The sequence below is a fragment of the Tachyglossus aculeatus genome, chromosome X4 (assembly GCF_015852505.1).
Source record: "Tachyglossus aculeatus isolate mTacAcu1 chromosome X4, mTacAcu1.pri, whole genome shotgun sequence".
NCBI classification, from domain to species: Eukaryota; Metazoa; Chordata; class Mammalia; order Monotremata; family Tachyglossidae; genus Tachyglossus; species Tachyglossus aculeatus.
In genome coordinates, this window is record NC_052098.1 from 41,780,467 (window position 1) to 41,796,508 (window position 16,042).

General features: G+C 43.5%; 1 protein-coding gene across 1 annotated transcript in view; it reads right to left on the reverse strand.

Moving 5' to 3' along the window:
• PRR16 (proline rich 16) overlaps nucleotides 1–16,042 on the reverse strand; it is a 240,983-nt gene that overhangs the window by 65,840 nt on the left and 159,101 nt on the right. The window contains exon 2 of the mRNA XM_038769376.1: nucleotides 1,150–2,042. Coding sequence (XP_038625304.1) covers nucleotides 1,290–2,042 — 753 coding nt within the window. The 3' untranslated portion in view covers nucleotides 1,150–1,289. The remainder of the gene's footprint in view (nucleotides 1–1,149; nucleotides 2,043–16,042) is intronic.

Sequence of the window (16,042 nt, forward strand, 5' to 3'; positions counted from 1 at the left end):
TGCTTAGAACAGTGTTTTGTACATAGTAAGTGCTTAACAAATACCATCATTATTATTAATTCACTCCACTCCTTGCTTTCATCTGTTCATCTCTTCTGCTCACTCTGCCTAGTGCTGCCATTTTTTGGAGGAAGGAGAATGTTACCACACTGAGTGAGGTTTCCTGAAGGAACTAGCCAGAGGCAATGAATGAGGGTCTCCTGTGAAAAATGAATCACCCAGTGAAGAAAAAAAAACAGAAGCTCAGGAAGCAGAGCCTTACTTGAATGCTAAAGATTGTACCATTCTATCATTCTATACTTGAGACTCGAGTTCTGATGAATTTTTCACTGACAAAATCTGACTGTACACATGCCTATCATCATGATTAGGTAATTTCAGAGAAATGACTGGCTTTGTAAGATTTACCCACATACATCCCATATGTTATGAGGGACTGGTCTCTGGATATGGCCTTTTCCCAAAAGAGGATTTCTTGTGGGAGCTGCCAACTTTCCTACCAGTGCAATTGACAGTTTCAGCTTCTTTCTTTCCTTTTGCCTTAATTTTTTTTTATTTTAGTCTCTTTTGTTTTTAGCCCATTGATGGCACAATAGGCAAGGACTGTGCATTTCCCATGCAGTTTCCTTTTGCCTAAATAAATTGATGGTCCAGAATGTGCAGAGCCCCACCCCTTTCATTACAATAAGGATTATTCAGTACATTGTGGGGACAAACCCGTGACTATTTTCAAGGGTGTAATGGTGTTGCAAACCCAGGAAAATCACTGTAACCTTTCAGCTTAGAAGCCATTTTCCCTAAACATTTTCCCTCTGACCTCATGTTCCTTCAAAATAATGGGATAATGGGGCTCGTTTCCTAGAGAAAGCAATCAAAATATGATTTTTCATTCTGGCGTTCCTTTTTTAAAATCCTTTGAATAGATTGAAGAGGTCTGACAGGTCTTCAATGCAGGGATAACATGTTTCTGAGAAAAACCTCTCACGACCTTCAGAAAAATAAACATTTCCCAACTAGCCAGTGTTCCACTTGTTGGAAGCCGGAGGAATTAAAAAAAAAATGCATTCAGAGACTTTTGCTTTTCCAGAATTTTTAACCATGCAACTTTTTGTACAACTGAGTGATGTAAACAGATTTTTCGGTACTTACCAGGTGATTTTATGCCTCTTCGCTGAACATGGGTGTAATATTTTGGGGCTTTTTATTGCTTGAGTAGAAAGTGCTCATAACCTATTATTTTATGTTTATAATATAGAAATAAACAAAAAGAGTTTTCTAAGTGGCAAACGTCACACGGTTGTAGTGGTCGATTTCCTCAAAATGGTCTTCTGTGGTTTGGGTGCAGTCGGCGGAGGCACGGTTGCAGGTCTGAGAGGGGGAAAGCTCTTACTGTGGCTGATTCCTAACCCTCCATTTTCCAGGGGGAAAGGAGGGAGAGGAGGAGGAGGGGCGGGAGGGCACTGGTGAGGAAGTTTTCCCGCTGAGGGAGCCGGTTCGCTGTGTAAGTGCACCTCTCTGTTTTTTATGTTGTATCGGACATCACAATCAGGGCAATAACCATGGTACTGCACCTTTTCACTGAACCGCACCCGTTCCCGTGTCCCTGCCTGAGGACACCGGTCTTTCTCTGGCCTATGTATTAGAGGCTGCATGGAAACCTTGTCCACGTTACTATTAGGTATGCAGCAGACGTCCCCATTGGGAAGCTTGTTCAGTCCACTCGGTAAGCCCCCATTTCGGAGCAGGGTGCCGTTAGTCTTTACGGGATTCAAAGTGGGCATTGGCCTGTGAGGGTCTTCACACTTCACAGGGGTCAACCTTGGGGGAGGCGGTGGTGGGTTGGGTTTCCTCAGAACAGTGAGGATGGCGGAGGGGTGGGCTGGCGACTTGATGAGCGGTGCACTGGAGTGCACTTTCATCTTCTCCAAGCTGGACGCTGTGGTGCTGCTTGAGCTGCTGTTCAGTGTGTCTGTTTTGGAACTGTCTGTCATCTCATCCTCCAGCTGAAGGTCAGAGGTCAGTGTGTCAATCTGGTCAACCACCTGCATGGAAATCAGAAGGCAAAATTGTTGAAGAATAGCCTGAACGAGCAATATAATGGCAAACATTTAGACTCTCAGGGCTGGATTCAGTGAAGATTCGTGGACAATGCAGTGCTCGGTGCAAGTGGGTTCTCGGCAAACATCGTTGACTGATCAGCCGAGTGAATGACCGGATGTACGGAGAGTAAACCCCGAGGCCCAGGCCTACAACCATGTGGAGACCCAGGGCCACTTATACATCCAAGGCAGAGTAATGAAGGAAGCTGAGAGGCAGGAACACCTTTATCCTGTTGCCCTAAAAGAGAAGGGAATGGGGACTGCTACCATCAGCGGGTCTGTATGGTGGAGGGCACCTCCAAGGGAGGAAAAAGAGCATAACCTAGATAGGGCTGTGGGAGGGCAGAAGGGGAGAACCTTAGAGTAAACTAAGACTTCAGGCAGAGAAGCTCCAGTTGGGCTGGAGTGGTGAAGATGCGATGAATTCTTCTTGCATTGCATTAGCCAATGTTCACAGGAGACAGTTGTGCTGCTAATCCTGAGAGGAATTTGAGCACGCAGCCTGATTCTAGATACTTATCCCCATGTGGTTCACCAGCCAAAATAAAGGCCCCCCCCCCTCTCCGGGTGCATCCCAGCCTTCTACCGGTTTACACTGGAGTATCTGCTCAGCGTCAGTGAGCGGCCACGCAAGGTATACTGAGGGTTGCCCCCTGAGTCTGGGGCTGACACAGCAGCCACACACTGGGTCCAACCCACTACTTCCCTCTGAGTGCATTTATGATGTTTGTGGTTGGTGTGGGAGAGAAGAGGAAAAAGGAGGCAGGGAGGCCCAAAGTGTTCTAGAGAGTGAAGCAATTCTCTGGTCTTAACCAAGTGTCGGCCAGGTTCAGAGACTCTGAAAGGAAACAGAGGTGCTGTTCTCCCCTCCACAGTAGGTAGGGAAGAGGGTGAAGAAAGGGATGCATTATTGAGCCCCTACAGCAAGGGCGAGAAGAGACAAAGACCCTCTTTCCTGTCACATCAGAAGCATGTGACATTGCCAGGATTGGGCTCGTTTAGCATGAGCTCATCTAGAATCATTTGCTGACCAAACTCTTGCTGATTTTTGCTCTTTTGGCTTTCCTATATCCAATTTCATTCTAAAAGAGAGATAGTTTAGTTTCATTGTTGGAGAATGAAGAAAATCTCATTTCAGCTGGCCCACAATATCACTCCTCTGGGGTTTACCCTTCAATAGCAATCTCAGAGAACATTAAGTTCTGGGATCACATACTTTTCCTTACTTAGATGGGGAGTTTAGGGCTCAAAGAGTTAGAACTCTTCAGGGTGGGAAGGCATATGTTGAAAGGAGTCACAATTGAAATATGCAAAATCATGAAAGGGTGTAGACAGAGTGAACACAGAAGTTGTTGCTCCCCAAAACTCACAACAGGATGGGGGCATGTTCATTGAAGCTTGAAGGTCATAGGTTCAAAACCAATAAAAGGAAATACTTCTTCACCCAAAGGGAGGTAAGGATGTGGAATTGGTTACCATGGAAAGTTGTGCAAGCAGAAAATTTCAATGACTTCAAAAAGGATTTGGATAAATGAAAGGATGTCAGGACCACAATGTGTTACCAGAGAGAAAAGGGATGTAGAAGAAGAAAGCAAGGGATGATCCATCCTTAAGCATGAGGGTGGATGTCAAGGAAGACTGTCACATGTTGTCTCCATGCGTTTCTTGCCGTTATCAATCACTGAATCCTGGGCTAGCTGGACCATCGGTCTGATGGCATTGTTCACAGTTTTATGTCCTAAGCAGGAACCATTTTTATTTTAATTTCTGCTAATGCTTGACAGTTTATGAATCTTTTATGCTCAAGGCTTTCAGATTTGACTTAATCTAAAACCACCTCATTTTAAAATCACTCCAGTGGCAACAATGGGAGAGCCAGACTGGAAAGAGTGAATAGGACACTCAAAATAACTTCCACTACTACTAAAAATGGAGAGAAACAACAGAATACAGAACCATCAGGCCTAAGCCTTTCCTCTGTTTGAGATTCAGCACAATGTTTTTCAACTTCTCTCTCTCCATCTGTGGGTCTATCTCTCTGCTACTGGAAAATCCATGATGTATACTTCAGTATAAATTCATTTAGATTTTATGAATATGATACTGGCAATTTAAATGCTACATTCATATCTGTGGAGGGATGCTATGATTCTCCTCACCTGGACCGCTCCCCTGGCCTCAGAGATTTCTTCTTGGTGAACTATCCCAGGCAGGTTCATAATACAACTTTTAAAATCCCAGTCACACTGAGAAGCAAATAGGTAGTCAGTCAGGATAGTCTTCACTTGGTTGACAGGAGGTGATTGTTCTAGAATCGGAGACCCCAGAAATCCCAGCAGAGACCAAACATACATGTATTTGATGATGATGGTATTTGTTAAGCGCTTACTACATGCAAAGCACTGTTCTAAGCGCTGGGGAGGTTACAAGGTGATCAGGTTGCCCCACAGGGGACTCACAGTTGTAATCCCCATTTTACAGAAGAGGTAACTGAGGCACAGAGAAGTTAAGTGACTTACCCAAAGTCACACAGCTGACAGTTGCCGGAGCCTGGATTTGAACCCATGACCTCTGACTCCAAAGCCTGTACTCTTTCCACTGAGCCACGTATTTGTGCAAGGACTAGCTGTAACTCAGCCCTGGAACCTGTAGGCAAAACCCTAGACCCTCTGCCGTAGCTCTGACACCTCAACCGAACACCAGTGTTTCCTATAAGATACCAGGTGTATACCCACCTTATCCCCACTGGTCAAAGCTTCCATGATTAAGTTGCTGTAGCAATGGTGTGAGAATACACCTTCCAGCACCGGCTTGTAACACACGGTTCTGGAAGCAGGGGAGCTTCTTTTCATCACAGTCTTCACACCTCTACATCCCTTCTACATCCAGCCCATCTGGTTTATCCCATGAGCAATGGGATAATACCCAGATTTACAATTCTGACCCCCTTGCTCAGTACAAATTAAGCTCTGTCAGTTTGGTGTTTCAAGGACCCTACCCCCGCCAACCCCATATGTGGATTTTTAAAGGTCCACCACCTACACAGTCTTAAAGGCCTGTTTCATGTACCAGCTGGGCCCACTTAACTGATGGGATACTGGGAGAGTGAGTTAGTTCCAGCCCCTCTTGGGGGTTCCAATCAGCTTGCGTGTGTGGACCAGTGCATAACATATTTTTGCTTGTTGGTATTTAGCCTTGGGACCTGAAGGAATAAAGACCAAGGGCAACTCCAGACTGGAACAGATCTCCTTGGTGACATTCCACACTCTCCCTGGAAGAGTCCTGAGGCCTCCTGCCTCTGAAACCGGACTACCAAAACTCCAGGATACTGTTCCCTCTGGGGTTCTTGCTCAAATAACACTCTCTGGAGGGAATTTGCAATAGTTCCAATCATTATTATTCCCTATGCCTCAGTACTCAAGCAGCCCTACTCAGGGGAACAATTCTCACCTTGAATGGCAAAGGGCTAGAAATGGTGCCCGACTGTATTTTTATGGGCACAGGCAGGAAGGGCTGCTCTCTCAACAATGCACACACACGGATGCAATTGCACAGTAAACAGCATCTTCAGCATCTTCAGCAAATATGAAGGACAGGAAGGTATACATTCCCCCAGTTGGAAAATATTCTCCACACAGGCAGGAAGATTTTCAAAAGAGAAGACCAAAGTAATTCCCAAACATCTAATCCGAACTTCACAAACCCAAATGCCCATTGAGCAGAGTAAGTGGAATGAAAGCATTTTGGCACCAGTAGAAAAGAGTTATCTGCAATCATAAACAATTCAAATAAACTCCACCTTTAAACAGATTCAGGGATCTGCTGCCTAGGTGTATAAGTTATTTGCTGCTTACCCCATTTCCATAGCAAATATTTACCTGCATAACATGGAATGGCTGAAATAACGCTGCTAATGGTAATGCCTATTTTCAGATGACACCATGTTCCTTTAGCAGTCAACACACTTATTTTACTCTGAAGGTTACGGTAAAGTGTGGAAGGAAGATATCTTTCTTCATAATTACTTTAGTAGCTTAATAGACTTAAAGGTGTGAAATTTGGGTACTTTCACACTGTGAAGGCACATTTCAAAATGACACAATTATGTTAATATTCAGAAGGGGGCTGTAACTCAAGATAAAAGCATAAATAACATGTACACAGGTTTACAGCTCCCAGTACTCAGATATTTCTGGCATTTGTAAAAGTGGAGATGAAACAGACTTTAAATTGTGGGGTTTTTTTCCTGTTGGCTTGAAATGAGCTCAATACTCATATTTTGTAATAATGATAGATAAAGTATTGGAAAAATCCTTCAAAGCCTGAAGAATGTTTTTGTAGAGTTAGGGAATTCTAAATCTGAAATGGTTGACTATTGCTTTTCATTATTCACCCATATCTTAAAATGAAGAGATCACCTTCAATTTAAGTGGACTTCTGTTAGGTATCTACTCCTACAGATATGGGCATGATTATAAACCTTAGAGAGGATGGAGTTGTGATTTGGAAACACTTGGCATCTGTGACTATAATCTGGAAATATAAAGGAACAAACATGGAAATCCAGGGTGGAAAACTTCTCCAATTCCCCACTCCTCTCACATTTTCCTGTCCTTCTTTCTCTCAAACCTAGCCCCGCTGTCAAGTTGTTTATCATCAAAATTAGACCATCCATCAGCCTTTGTGCCATAGGAAGGATTTACAGTTTAGATCAGGCAGACAACAATGCTTGGATCTGTGCAGAGCTTTCAGAAAGTGCAGAGTCCTGTATTTGTGGCAGGGAGGAATCTTTATAATTCAAAGGTCAGGAGTAATACAGCTGATGTCAGTAGGAGCACATGACAATATGATTTTATGTTTATCCAATGTCTTTACCCTAAAAAGATGTTGTACCAATCTAAAATATTAGCATTAGAAGAACTCCTATTAGAACAAACCTCCTATAAATATCACCTCAGAGTTGTCATTCAGGAGTGAGATCAATTTAATAAATTCAATTTCCCACCTTGTCTAACTAGCCTTAAACAACACCTCTGCTCTGCAAGCGTTTCTTTGATCTTGAAACTGAATGGTGAGGCAGTAGCATGAGAATTTGGTCCGATGTAGACTCCCTGGAAGAGGGAAGATGTATCTAGGAAAGCCAATTGGAAAAAATAAAAAATAACTCTCAGGATCAGATATCTTGCAGAAAGTGTGGTAACATGTACCAAAAGTGAAAAAGGCCTTAACTTCATATTGGTGAGTATTTTAAAATACATCAACAGCCATTCTTTAAAATATCTGCTTGGCTCTTAATTTCATTTGATACTATTATGGTATGATGGATTTTTTATTGTGCAAGTTGTTAGCATTTTTGGTTAGCTTGGAAATGTAAATTTTATAATATGATAGGGGGTAATGTTTTCTTAACAGATCTAACTAGCCACTACTGATGAAGTGAATGAGAAAGAGGGGATTTGAAAAATTCCAAATTGTTGCAGAAAATGTTTTCAAGCATCTGTCTCCTCTGTCCCTGGTCTCTAGAGAGCTTCATTATGAAACACTATCACAACAGGCTGAATAGGAAAAATCTTCAGAGGAGAAATCAAATAGCAGTCTAAACATGGTTGGACTGTGAAAGGGGAACTCTTAAAGAGTTACTGTCTGGCTCTCTGGTTTAACAAACTCTTGGCACTCTAAATATCCATGTCAGCAGTATCGATTGGACACCTACTGTGTACAGAGCACTGAATTGAGTGCTTGGGAGACCCCAAGATGAAATATGAGATCAATCAATCAATCAATCAATCAATCGTATTTATTGAGCACTTACTGTGTGCAGAGCACTATACTAAGCGCTTGGGAAGTACACATTGGCAACATATAGAGACAGTCCCTACCCAACAGTGGGCTCACAGTCTAGAAGGGGGAGACGGAGAACAAAACCAAACATATTAACAAAATAAAATAGAATAGATATGTACAAGTAAAATAAATAAATAAATAAATAGAGTAACAAATATGTACAAACATATATACAGGTGCTGTGGGGAAGGGAAGGAGGTAAGATGAGGGGGATGGAGAGGGGGACGAGGGGGAGAGGAAGGAGGGGGCTCAGTTTGGGAAGGTCTCCTGGAGGAGGTGAGCTCTCAGTAAGGCCTTGAAGGGAGGAAGAGAGCTAGCTTGGCGGATGTTGGGAGAGAGGGCATTCCAGGCCAGGGGGATGACGTGGGCTGGGGGTCAACGGCGGGACAGGCGAGAATGAGGCACGGTGAGGAGATTAGTGGTAGAGGAGCGGAGGGTGCGGGCTGGGCTGTAGAAGGAGAGAAGGGAGGTGAGGTAGGAGGGGGCGAGGTGATGGAGAGCCTTGAAGCCGAGGGTGAGGAGTTTCTGCCTGATGCACAGATTGATTGGTAGCCACTGGAGATTTTTGAGGAGGGGAGTAACATGCCCAGAGCGTTTCTGGACAAAGACAATCCGGGCAGCGGCATGAAGTATGGATTGAAGTGGGGAGAGACACAAGGATGGGAGATCAGGGAGGAGGCTGATGCAGTAGTCCAGACGGGATAGGATGAGAGCTTGAACGAGCAGGGTAGCGGTTTTGATGGAGAGAAAAGGGCGGATCTTGGCAATGTTGCGGAGGTGAGACCGGCAGGTTTTGGTGATGGCTTGGATGTGAGGGGTGAATGACAGAACGGAGTCGAGGATGAAACCAAGGTTGCGGGCTTGTGAGATGGGAAGGATGGTAGTGCCGTCAACAGTGATGGGAAAGTCAGGGAGAGGGCAGGGTTTGGGAGGGAAGACAAGGAGTTCAGTCTTGGACATGTTGAGTTTTAGGTGGCGGGCAGACATCCAGATGGAGATGTCCTGAAGACAGGAGGAGATGCGAGCCTGGAGGGAGGGGGAGAGAGCAGGGGCAGAGATGTAGATTTGGGTGTCATCAGCGTAGAGATGATAGTTGAAGCCGTGGGAGCGAATGAGGTCACCAAGGGAGTGAGTGTAGATCAAGAACAGAAGGGGACCAAGAACTGAACCTTGGAGAACCCCCACAAGTAAGGGGATGGGAGGGGGAGGAGGAGCCTGCAAAAGAGACTGAGAATGAACGACCGGAGAGATAAGAGGAGAACCAGGAGAGGACGGAGTCTGTGAAGCCAAGGTTGGATAGCATGTTGAGGAGAAGGGGTGGTCCACAGTGTTGAAGGCAGCTGAGAGGTCGAGGAGGATTAGGATAGAGTATGAGCCGTTGGATTTGGCAATCAGGAGGTCATTGGTGACCTTTGAGAGGGCAGTTTCCGTGGAATGTAGGGGACGGAAGCCAGACTGGAGGGGGTCGAGGAGAGAGTTGGTGTTGAGAAATTCGAGGCAGCGCGTGTAGATAACTCGTTCAAGGAGTTTGGAAAGGAATGGTAGGAGGGAGATGGGGCGATAACTAGAAGGTGAGGTGGGGTCAAGAGAGGGTTTTTTTAGGATGGGAGAGACATGGGCATGTTTGAAGGCAGAGGGGAAGGAACCAGTGGAGAGTGAGCGGTTGAAGATGGAAGTTAAGGAGGGGAGAAGGGACGGAGTGAGAGATTTCATGAGATTTCATGAGATTTCATGAGATACCCACTCTTGAATGCCTTTGAGTCTGACTGAGGTAAACAACAGACATACATAGATGAATCTACCAGAATTAAAAGTGAGAAGAGAGATATAAGTAATAATAATGATAATTATGGTATTTATTAAGCACTTACTATGTGCCAGACACTGTAATAATAATAATAATAATAATGATGGTATTTGTTAAGCGCTTACTATTTGCAAAGCACTGTTCTAAGCACTGGGGAGGTTACAAGGTGATCAGGTTGTCCCACGGGGGGCTCATAGTTTTCATCCCCATGTTACAGGTGAGGTAACTGAGGCCCAGAGAAGTTAAGTGACTTCCCTAAAGTCACATAGCTGACAGTTGGCAGCGCTGGGATTTGAACCCATGACCTCTGACTCCAAAGCCCATGCTCTTTCCACTGAGCCACGCTGCTTCTCTTACTAAGCACTGTGGTGGAAACAAGCAAATTGGGTTGGACACAGTCTCTGTCCCACGTGGGACTCATAGTCTCAGTCCTGATTTTACAGATGAGGTAATTGAGGCACAGAAAAGCAAAGTGACTTGCTCAAGGTCACACAGCAGACAAGTGGAGGAGCCAGGATTAGAATTCATGAATTCACTTCCAGGCCCATGCTCTATCCACTATGCCATACTTCTTCTCTACATATGGGTGGATATGTATATGTATATATAAATGTATACATTTAAATGTAAATGTAATAATAATAATAATGATGGCATTTGTTAAGCACTGGGGTAGATGCAAGGTTATCAGGTTGTCCCACTTGGGGCTCACAGTCTTAATCCCCATTTTACAGATGAGGTAACTGAGGTACAGAGAAGTTAAGTGACTTGGCCAAAGTCACACAGCTGACCAGTGGTGGAGGCGGGATTCGAACCCACGACCTCTGACTCCCAAGCCCATGCTCTTTCCACTAAGCCACGCATAGCCATACCTTTACATATGGCTATATCAGCAACAGATATGCTCATATGGCTTACCTGGAAGGTGGGGGAATTAATCAAGCTGTTCCATAGTTCAAAAGGCATGCATCCATTCCAAACACCCTAAAGCATCCTGATTCTCAAAAAACCTTTACAGTCACATTCCATAGGAATTTCATTTCTGACCTCATTTGTCTTATTTTGACACTGAAAACTCCTGAAATGCTCCACTATCGCTAAAATCTGCCAGTTTCCTAGAGGACAGTATGGTCTTCTCCACTTGGTTTTTGATTTTGGTTTTACATCCACTTAGGAATAGTATATTGCCTAGGTGCAGGGTTCAGTGGCACTGTGAAGCTATTTAGGCCCAAAGAGCCAAACCTAGAAAAGGTACAAAGTGTGGTCAAAGAAAACTCAATCTTGTAAACAGTATGCCTAAATTTAATGGATCTAGAATTCCCCTGTATTTTGTGTTCATTTTCATGAGAGGACAATTTGAATACAGACCTATTTTTCCTATCTTGTTTTAATTTAGCTGATCATTCAAACCTGTTTTCCCATGTCATTGGCTTTATTCCCACATGTCTTTAATGCTCTCTTTTTCTGACAATGAACCTACACCCCAATGAGTACAAATCACCCTTTAACTGCCCCTTTAAAGAATATTTTTTGAGTGCTTACTATGTGAGAAGCAGCATGGCTTAGAGGAAAGAGCACAGGCTTGGGATTCTGAGGGTTCTAATTCCAGATCTACCACTTATCAGCTGTGTGACTTTGGGCAAGTCATTTAAGTTCTCTGTGCCTCAGTGACCTTATCTGTAAAATGGGGATTAAGACTGTGAGCCCCACATGGGACAACCTGATTACCTTGTATCTACCCCAGCGCTTAGAACAGGGCTTGGCACATAGTAAGCACTTAACAAATACCACCATTATTCTGTCCTGAGCACTGTACTAACTGCTTGGGAGAGTACAATATAATAGACACATTCCCTGCCCACAACAAGCTTACAGTCTAGAGGGGGAGACAGACATTGATATTAATAAATAAATTACGAATATGTACATAAGCGCTTTGGGGCTGTGAGGGGGTGGTGAATAAAGGGAACGAGTCAGGGCAATTCAGAAGGGAGTGGGAGAAGAGGAAATAAGGGCTTGGTCAAGGAAGGCCTCTTAAAGGAGATGTGCCTTCAAAAAGGCTTTGAAAGTAGGGAGAGTGATTGCTTATTGAGTATGAAGAGGGAGGACACTCCAGGCCAGAGGCAGGACGTGAGTAAGAGGTCATCGGTGAGATAGATGAGATCGAGGTACATTGAGTAGGTTGGCATTAGAGGAGCGAAGTGTGCAGGCTGGGTTGTAGTAGGAAAGCCGTGAAGTAAGATAGGAGGGGCCAAGGTGATTGAGTTCTTTAAAGCCAATGGTAAGGAGTTTCTGTTTGATTTCAAGGTAGATGGGCAACCACTAGAGGTTCTTGAGGAATGGGGAAATAAGGACTGAATGTTTTTTGTAGAAGAATGATCCGGGCAGTAGAGTGAAGCTTGTACTGGATTGGGGAGAGACAGGAGGTCAGGAGGTCAGCAAGGAGGCTGATGCAGTAATCAAGTTGGAATAGGCTAAATGTTTGGATTAACATGGAAGCGGTTTGGATTGAGAGGAAAGGGTGGATTTTAGCAATGTTGTAAAGGTTGGACCAACAGGATTTGGTGGCAGATTGAATATGAGGGTTGAATGAGAGATATGAGTCGAGGATATAAGGCCAAGGTTACCGGCTTGTGAGACAGGGAGGAGGGTGGTGCTGACTACAGTGATGGGAAAGTCAGAGGCAGGACAGGTTTGGGGTGGGAAGACAAAGAGTTCTGTTTTGAACATGCTAAATTTGAGGTGCTGGCTGGACATCCAAGTTGAAGGCAGGAGGAAATGAAAGCTTGCAGAGAGGGAGAGAAATCAGGGCTGAAGATACAGATTTGAGAATCATCTGCATGTAAGCTTGTCTCTAATAATAATAATAATAATGGCATTTATTAAGTGCTTACTAGGTGCAAAGCACTGTTCTAAGCCCTGGGGAGGTTACAAGGAGATCAGTTTGTCCCACGGGAGGCTCACAGTCTTAATCCCCATTTTACAGATGAGGGGGCTGAGGCACAGAGAAGTTAAGTAAATTGCCCAAAGTCACTCAGCTGACAATTGGCAGAGTGGGATTCGAACCCATGACCCCTGACTCCAAAGCCTGTGCTCTTTCCAATGAGCCACACTGCTTATCTAGACTGTAAGCTCATTGTGGGCAGGGAATGTGTCTGTTTATTGTTACATTGTACTCTCCCAAGTGCTCAGTACAGTGTTTTGCATGCAGTGAGCACTCAATAAATACGATTGATTAAAAAAATGAAAAAATAGAGATGGTAGTTGAAGGCCTGGGGACAAATGAATTCTCCAAGAGAGTTGGTGTAGATGGAGAAAAGAAAGGGACCCAGAACCGAGCTTTGAAGGACTCCCACAGTTAAGGGGCGGGAAACAGAGGAGGAGCTCATGAAAGAGACAAAGAAGAAGCAGCCAGAGAGATAGGAGGAGAATCAGGAGAGAACAGTGTCAGTGAAAAGAGTTCAGCAGAAAATGTACCCAACTGACATTTTTTTCCTCACAGGGCAAGTAAAAAAGTCAAACCCTGCCCTGATGACATAGTGACTTGTCTATGAGAAGTCAGTCCACTACCCATGACTTTGGCAGGATGAGAAAAAGTTATGATTCAGTGTTGAGAGTAGACAGTACTTAAGGCATTATGTGTTTTACATTCAACTCTTCTTTTTCCTATATTTAGCAGTGCAACAATTTTGGTGGGGATAATTTGAGGATCTTCCCATTTTACTACTTGTTTTTCTTGGTCTCTGGTCTTCCTAAAGCTTCTGACTGGAGTGTGCCACCCCTCTCCTGCTTGTTATAGTGAACTCTTCTAAGTGCTTAGTACAGTGCTCTGCACCCAGGAAGCACTCAATAAACACAATTGATTGATCGGTATATACCAGGCTGGTCTGCCTTCCACCAGGTTGCCTCTGTGTTGCATTAATTGATAGGAAGGTATATTATACTACATACCTTAAGTGAGCAGGAGGAAAGTTCAATAAAGTACTCATTTTCTTCTGGAACCCTTTTGGTTTATCAGCAAGCCCCAGACATCAATTTGCCAGGGTTAAAATAAATGAACAAACTTCCAAGTGTACCAGATACCATCCATCAAGGAGACTTTTTTCAAGCCAAGTTTTTTTTTTAATATTTTAACTGTTTTCATGACTTTATATAGAAGCTCTATCCTCTTGGCCTCACAGACCAATTTCTCCTTTTCATCAAATCTTTCCTTAGATGAAAATCTTAAATGTATAATGTTTCACAACTCTATTCAGTATCTCCGAGCATATTCTATGCATCTTCTATGAAGCTACTCCCTGCTGTGTTAAAAGAGTGCACCACACAATCTACAGATAGCCTCTTATGGAAAAACACACAAAAGAGCAATTATGGCTAAGCTTTGTAAATATCCCTCTAATGTAAACCCAGCCTGTCAGTGAAGAGGGATCACTATCACCTAAAGTGAAATGTGTTACTATTACTTGAAAAGTGTTACTAAACAACCAAAACTGTTACTAAGAAAAAATAAATAAATAACGGCTGCTGTTTCTGGAGAAATTTGAGAATCTAGAGATGATTAGAAATTGGCCAAATCTTCCACAAGATTTCCTTTGAGCCAAAGACAGTGGTACCATCTACACTGCCCTGATGTACTATTGTTCTATTTTTACCAGCAGCTGCTATTCATACAGCCCTGGAAAATGCTTGCAGATTCATACCAAGAAGTCCTTTTGTTAACAGATAAGAACATATCCATCTCATCCAATCTGACAAGAGAGCATCCATGCCATAAAAATCCAAACTCTGGCTCCCTTATTTCTAGCTCCAATATTTATATTTTAAATATTTCCTGAGACCAAGCAAATATCTTTTTGCAGGTTCCTTGCTCAAACTACACCCCAGACATCAAACATTCATTCATTCAATCATAGTTATTGAGCACTTTCCATGTGCAAAGCACTGAACTAAGAGCTTGGGTAAGTACAACAGACACATTCGCTGCCCACAACTAGCTCACAGGCTAGAGACATAACATCGCAACGCTCATAAATAATGGTGTAATTGTCAAACTCAAAAACTAGCTGTTCCCCAACATTTATTATAGCTGTACCTCACTTGTGACTCTCCCACCTCTATCCCCTCATTCACGCTGATCCCCTGGCTTGGTACTCCCTCCCCTTACACATCTGACAAGGCACAGCCCTCCCTTTAGTCAAAGCTCTGCTTAAAGTCCACTTCCTCCAACATGCATTCCCCAATTAATTCCCAGCATCCCAAATGATGTCAACCCATCAGTACATATACATCTACTTGCACTCATCCTCCACATTTACGTATGTACACTGATTCAAATCTACATTCAATTCTTCATTTTGATTTCCACGTATATACTTTTATCCCTATCTCTCCCATTAGAGTGTAAATTCCTTGTGGGAGGGGAATATGTTTTGTACTTGTTTTGTACAGTGTTTAGTACACTGTATTGCACCTAGTGTGGCACTCACTTTCTTATAGCAGATGTTTGCCAAGGTGGCTGAAGAAGAGAGAGCTATATAGGAGAGAAAAGGGAGGAGGGTGATGGGTGGAAAGGGTAGGTGATAACGAGGGTAAGGAAGAGCAATCAGCAAAGAATATCTGAAGTCTAAATTGGGAAAGAGATACACGGAGTTCTAAAAATAGGTGACTCTGTTCTTCTTGAACCTCATGCCATGGAAAATTTCCTTATAATAACCATTGAATCAATGGGAAATAATGAGTTAGGGGGTAGATGACATTTTTTCATTCAAATTCCTGTATTATTGTCATGTCTACCACTAGCTGAATGCTTTATACCTTTGCCACATTATTTTACAGTATTAAAGTTGTGCAAACAAAGAAATACAAAGTATTGTATGGTATAGTATAATACAGGAAGATTAAGGCAGAGGCAGAGGCTAGGAGCAGCCTTTTTAAAAAAAAATGGTATTTGTTAAGCACTTACTATGTGTCAAGCACTATACTGAGTGTTGGGGTCGATACAAGTGAATCAGTTGGACACAGTACCTGTCCCACATGAGGCTCACAGTCTTAATCACCATTTTGCAGATGAGGTAACTGAGGCATGGAGAAACTAAGTGACTTGCCCAAGGTCACATGGCAGACTTGACCGAAGCCACATGCATGCATACAACCATTTCTTCCCACACCAATCAATCAATACCATTTACTGAGCACTCACTCTGAGCACTATACTAAGCCCTTGGGTGAGCACAGTAGAGTTAGTCACCCTTCCACCTTGTACCCCTCTGTTTGTGTTTGTGAGGGGGGGCAG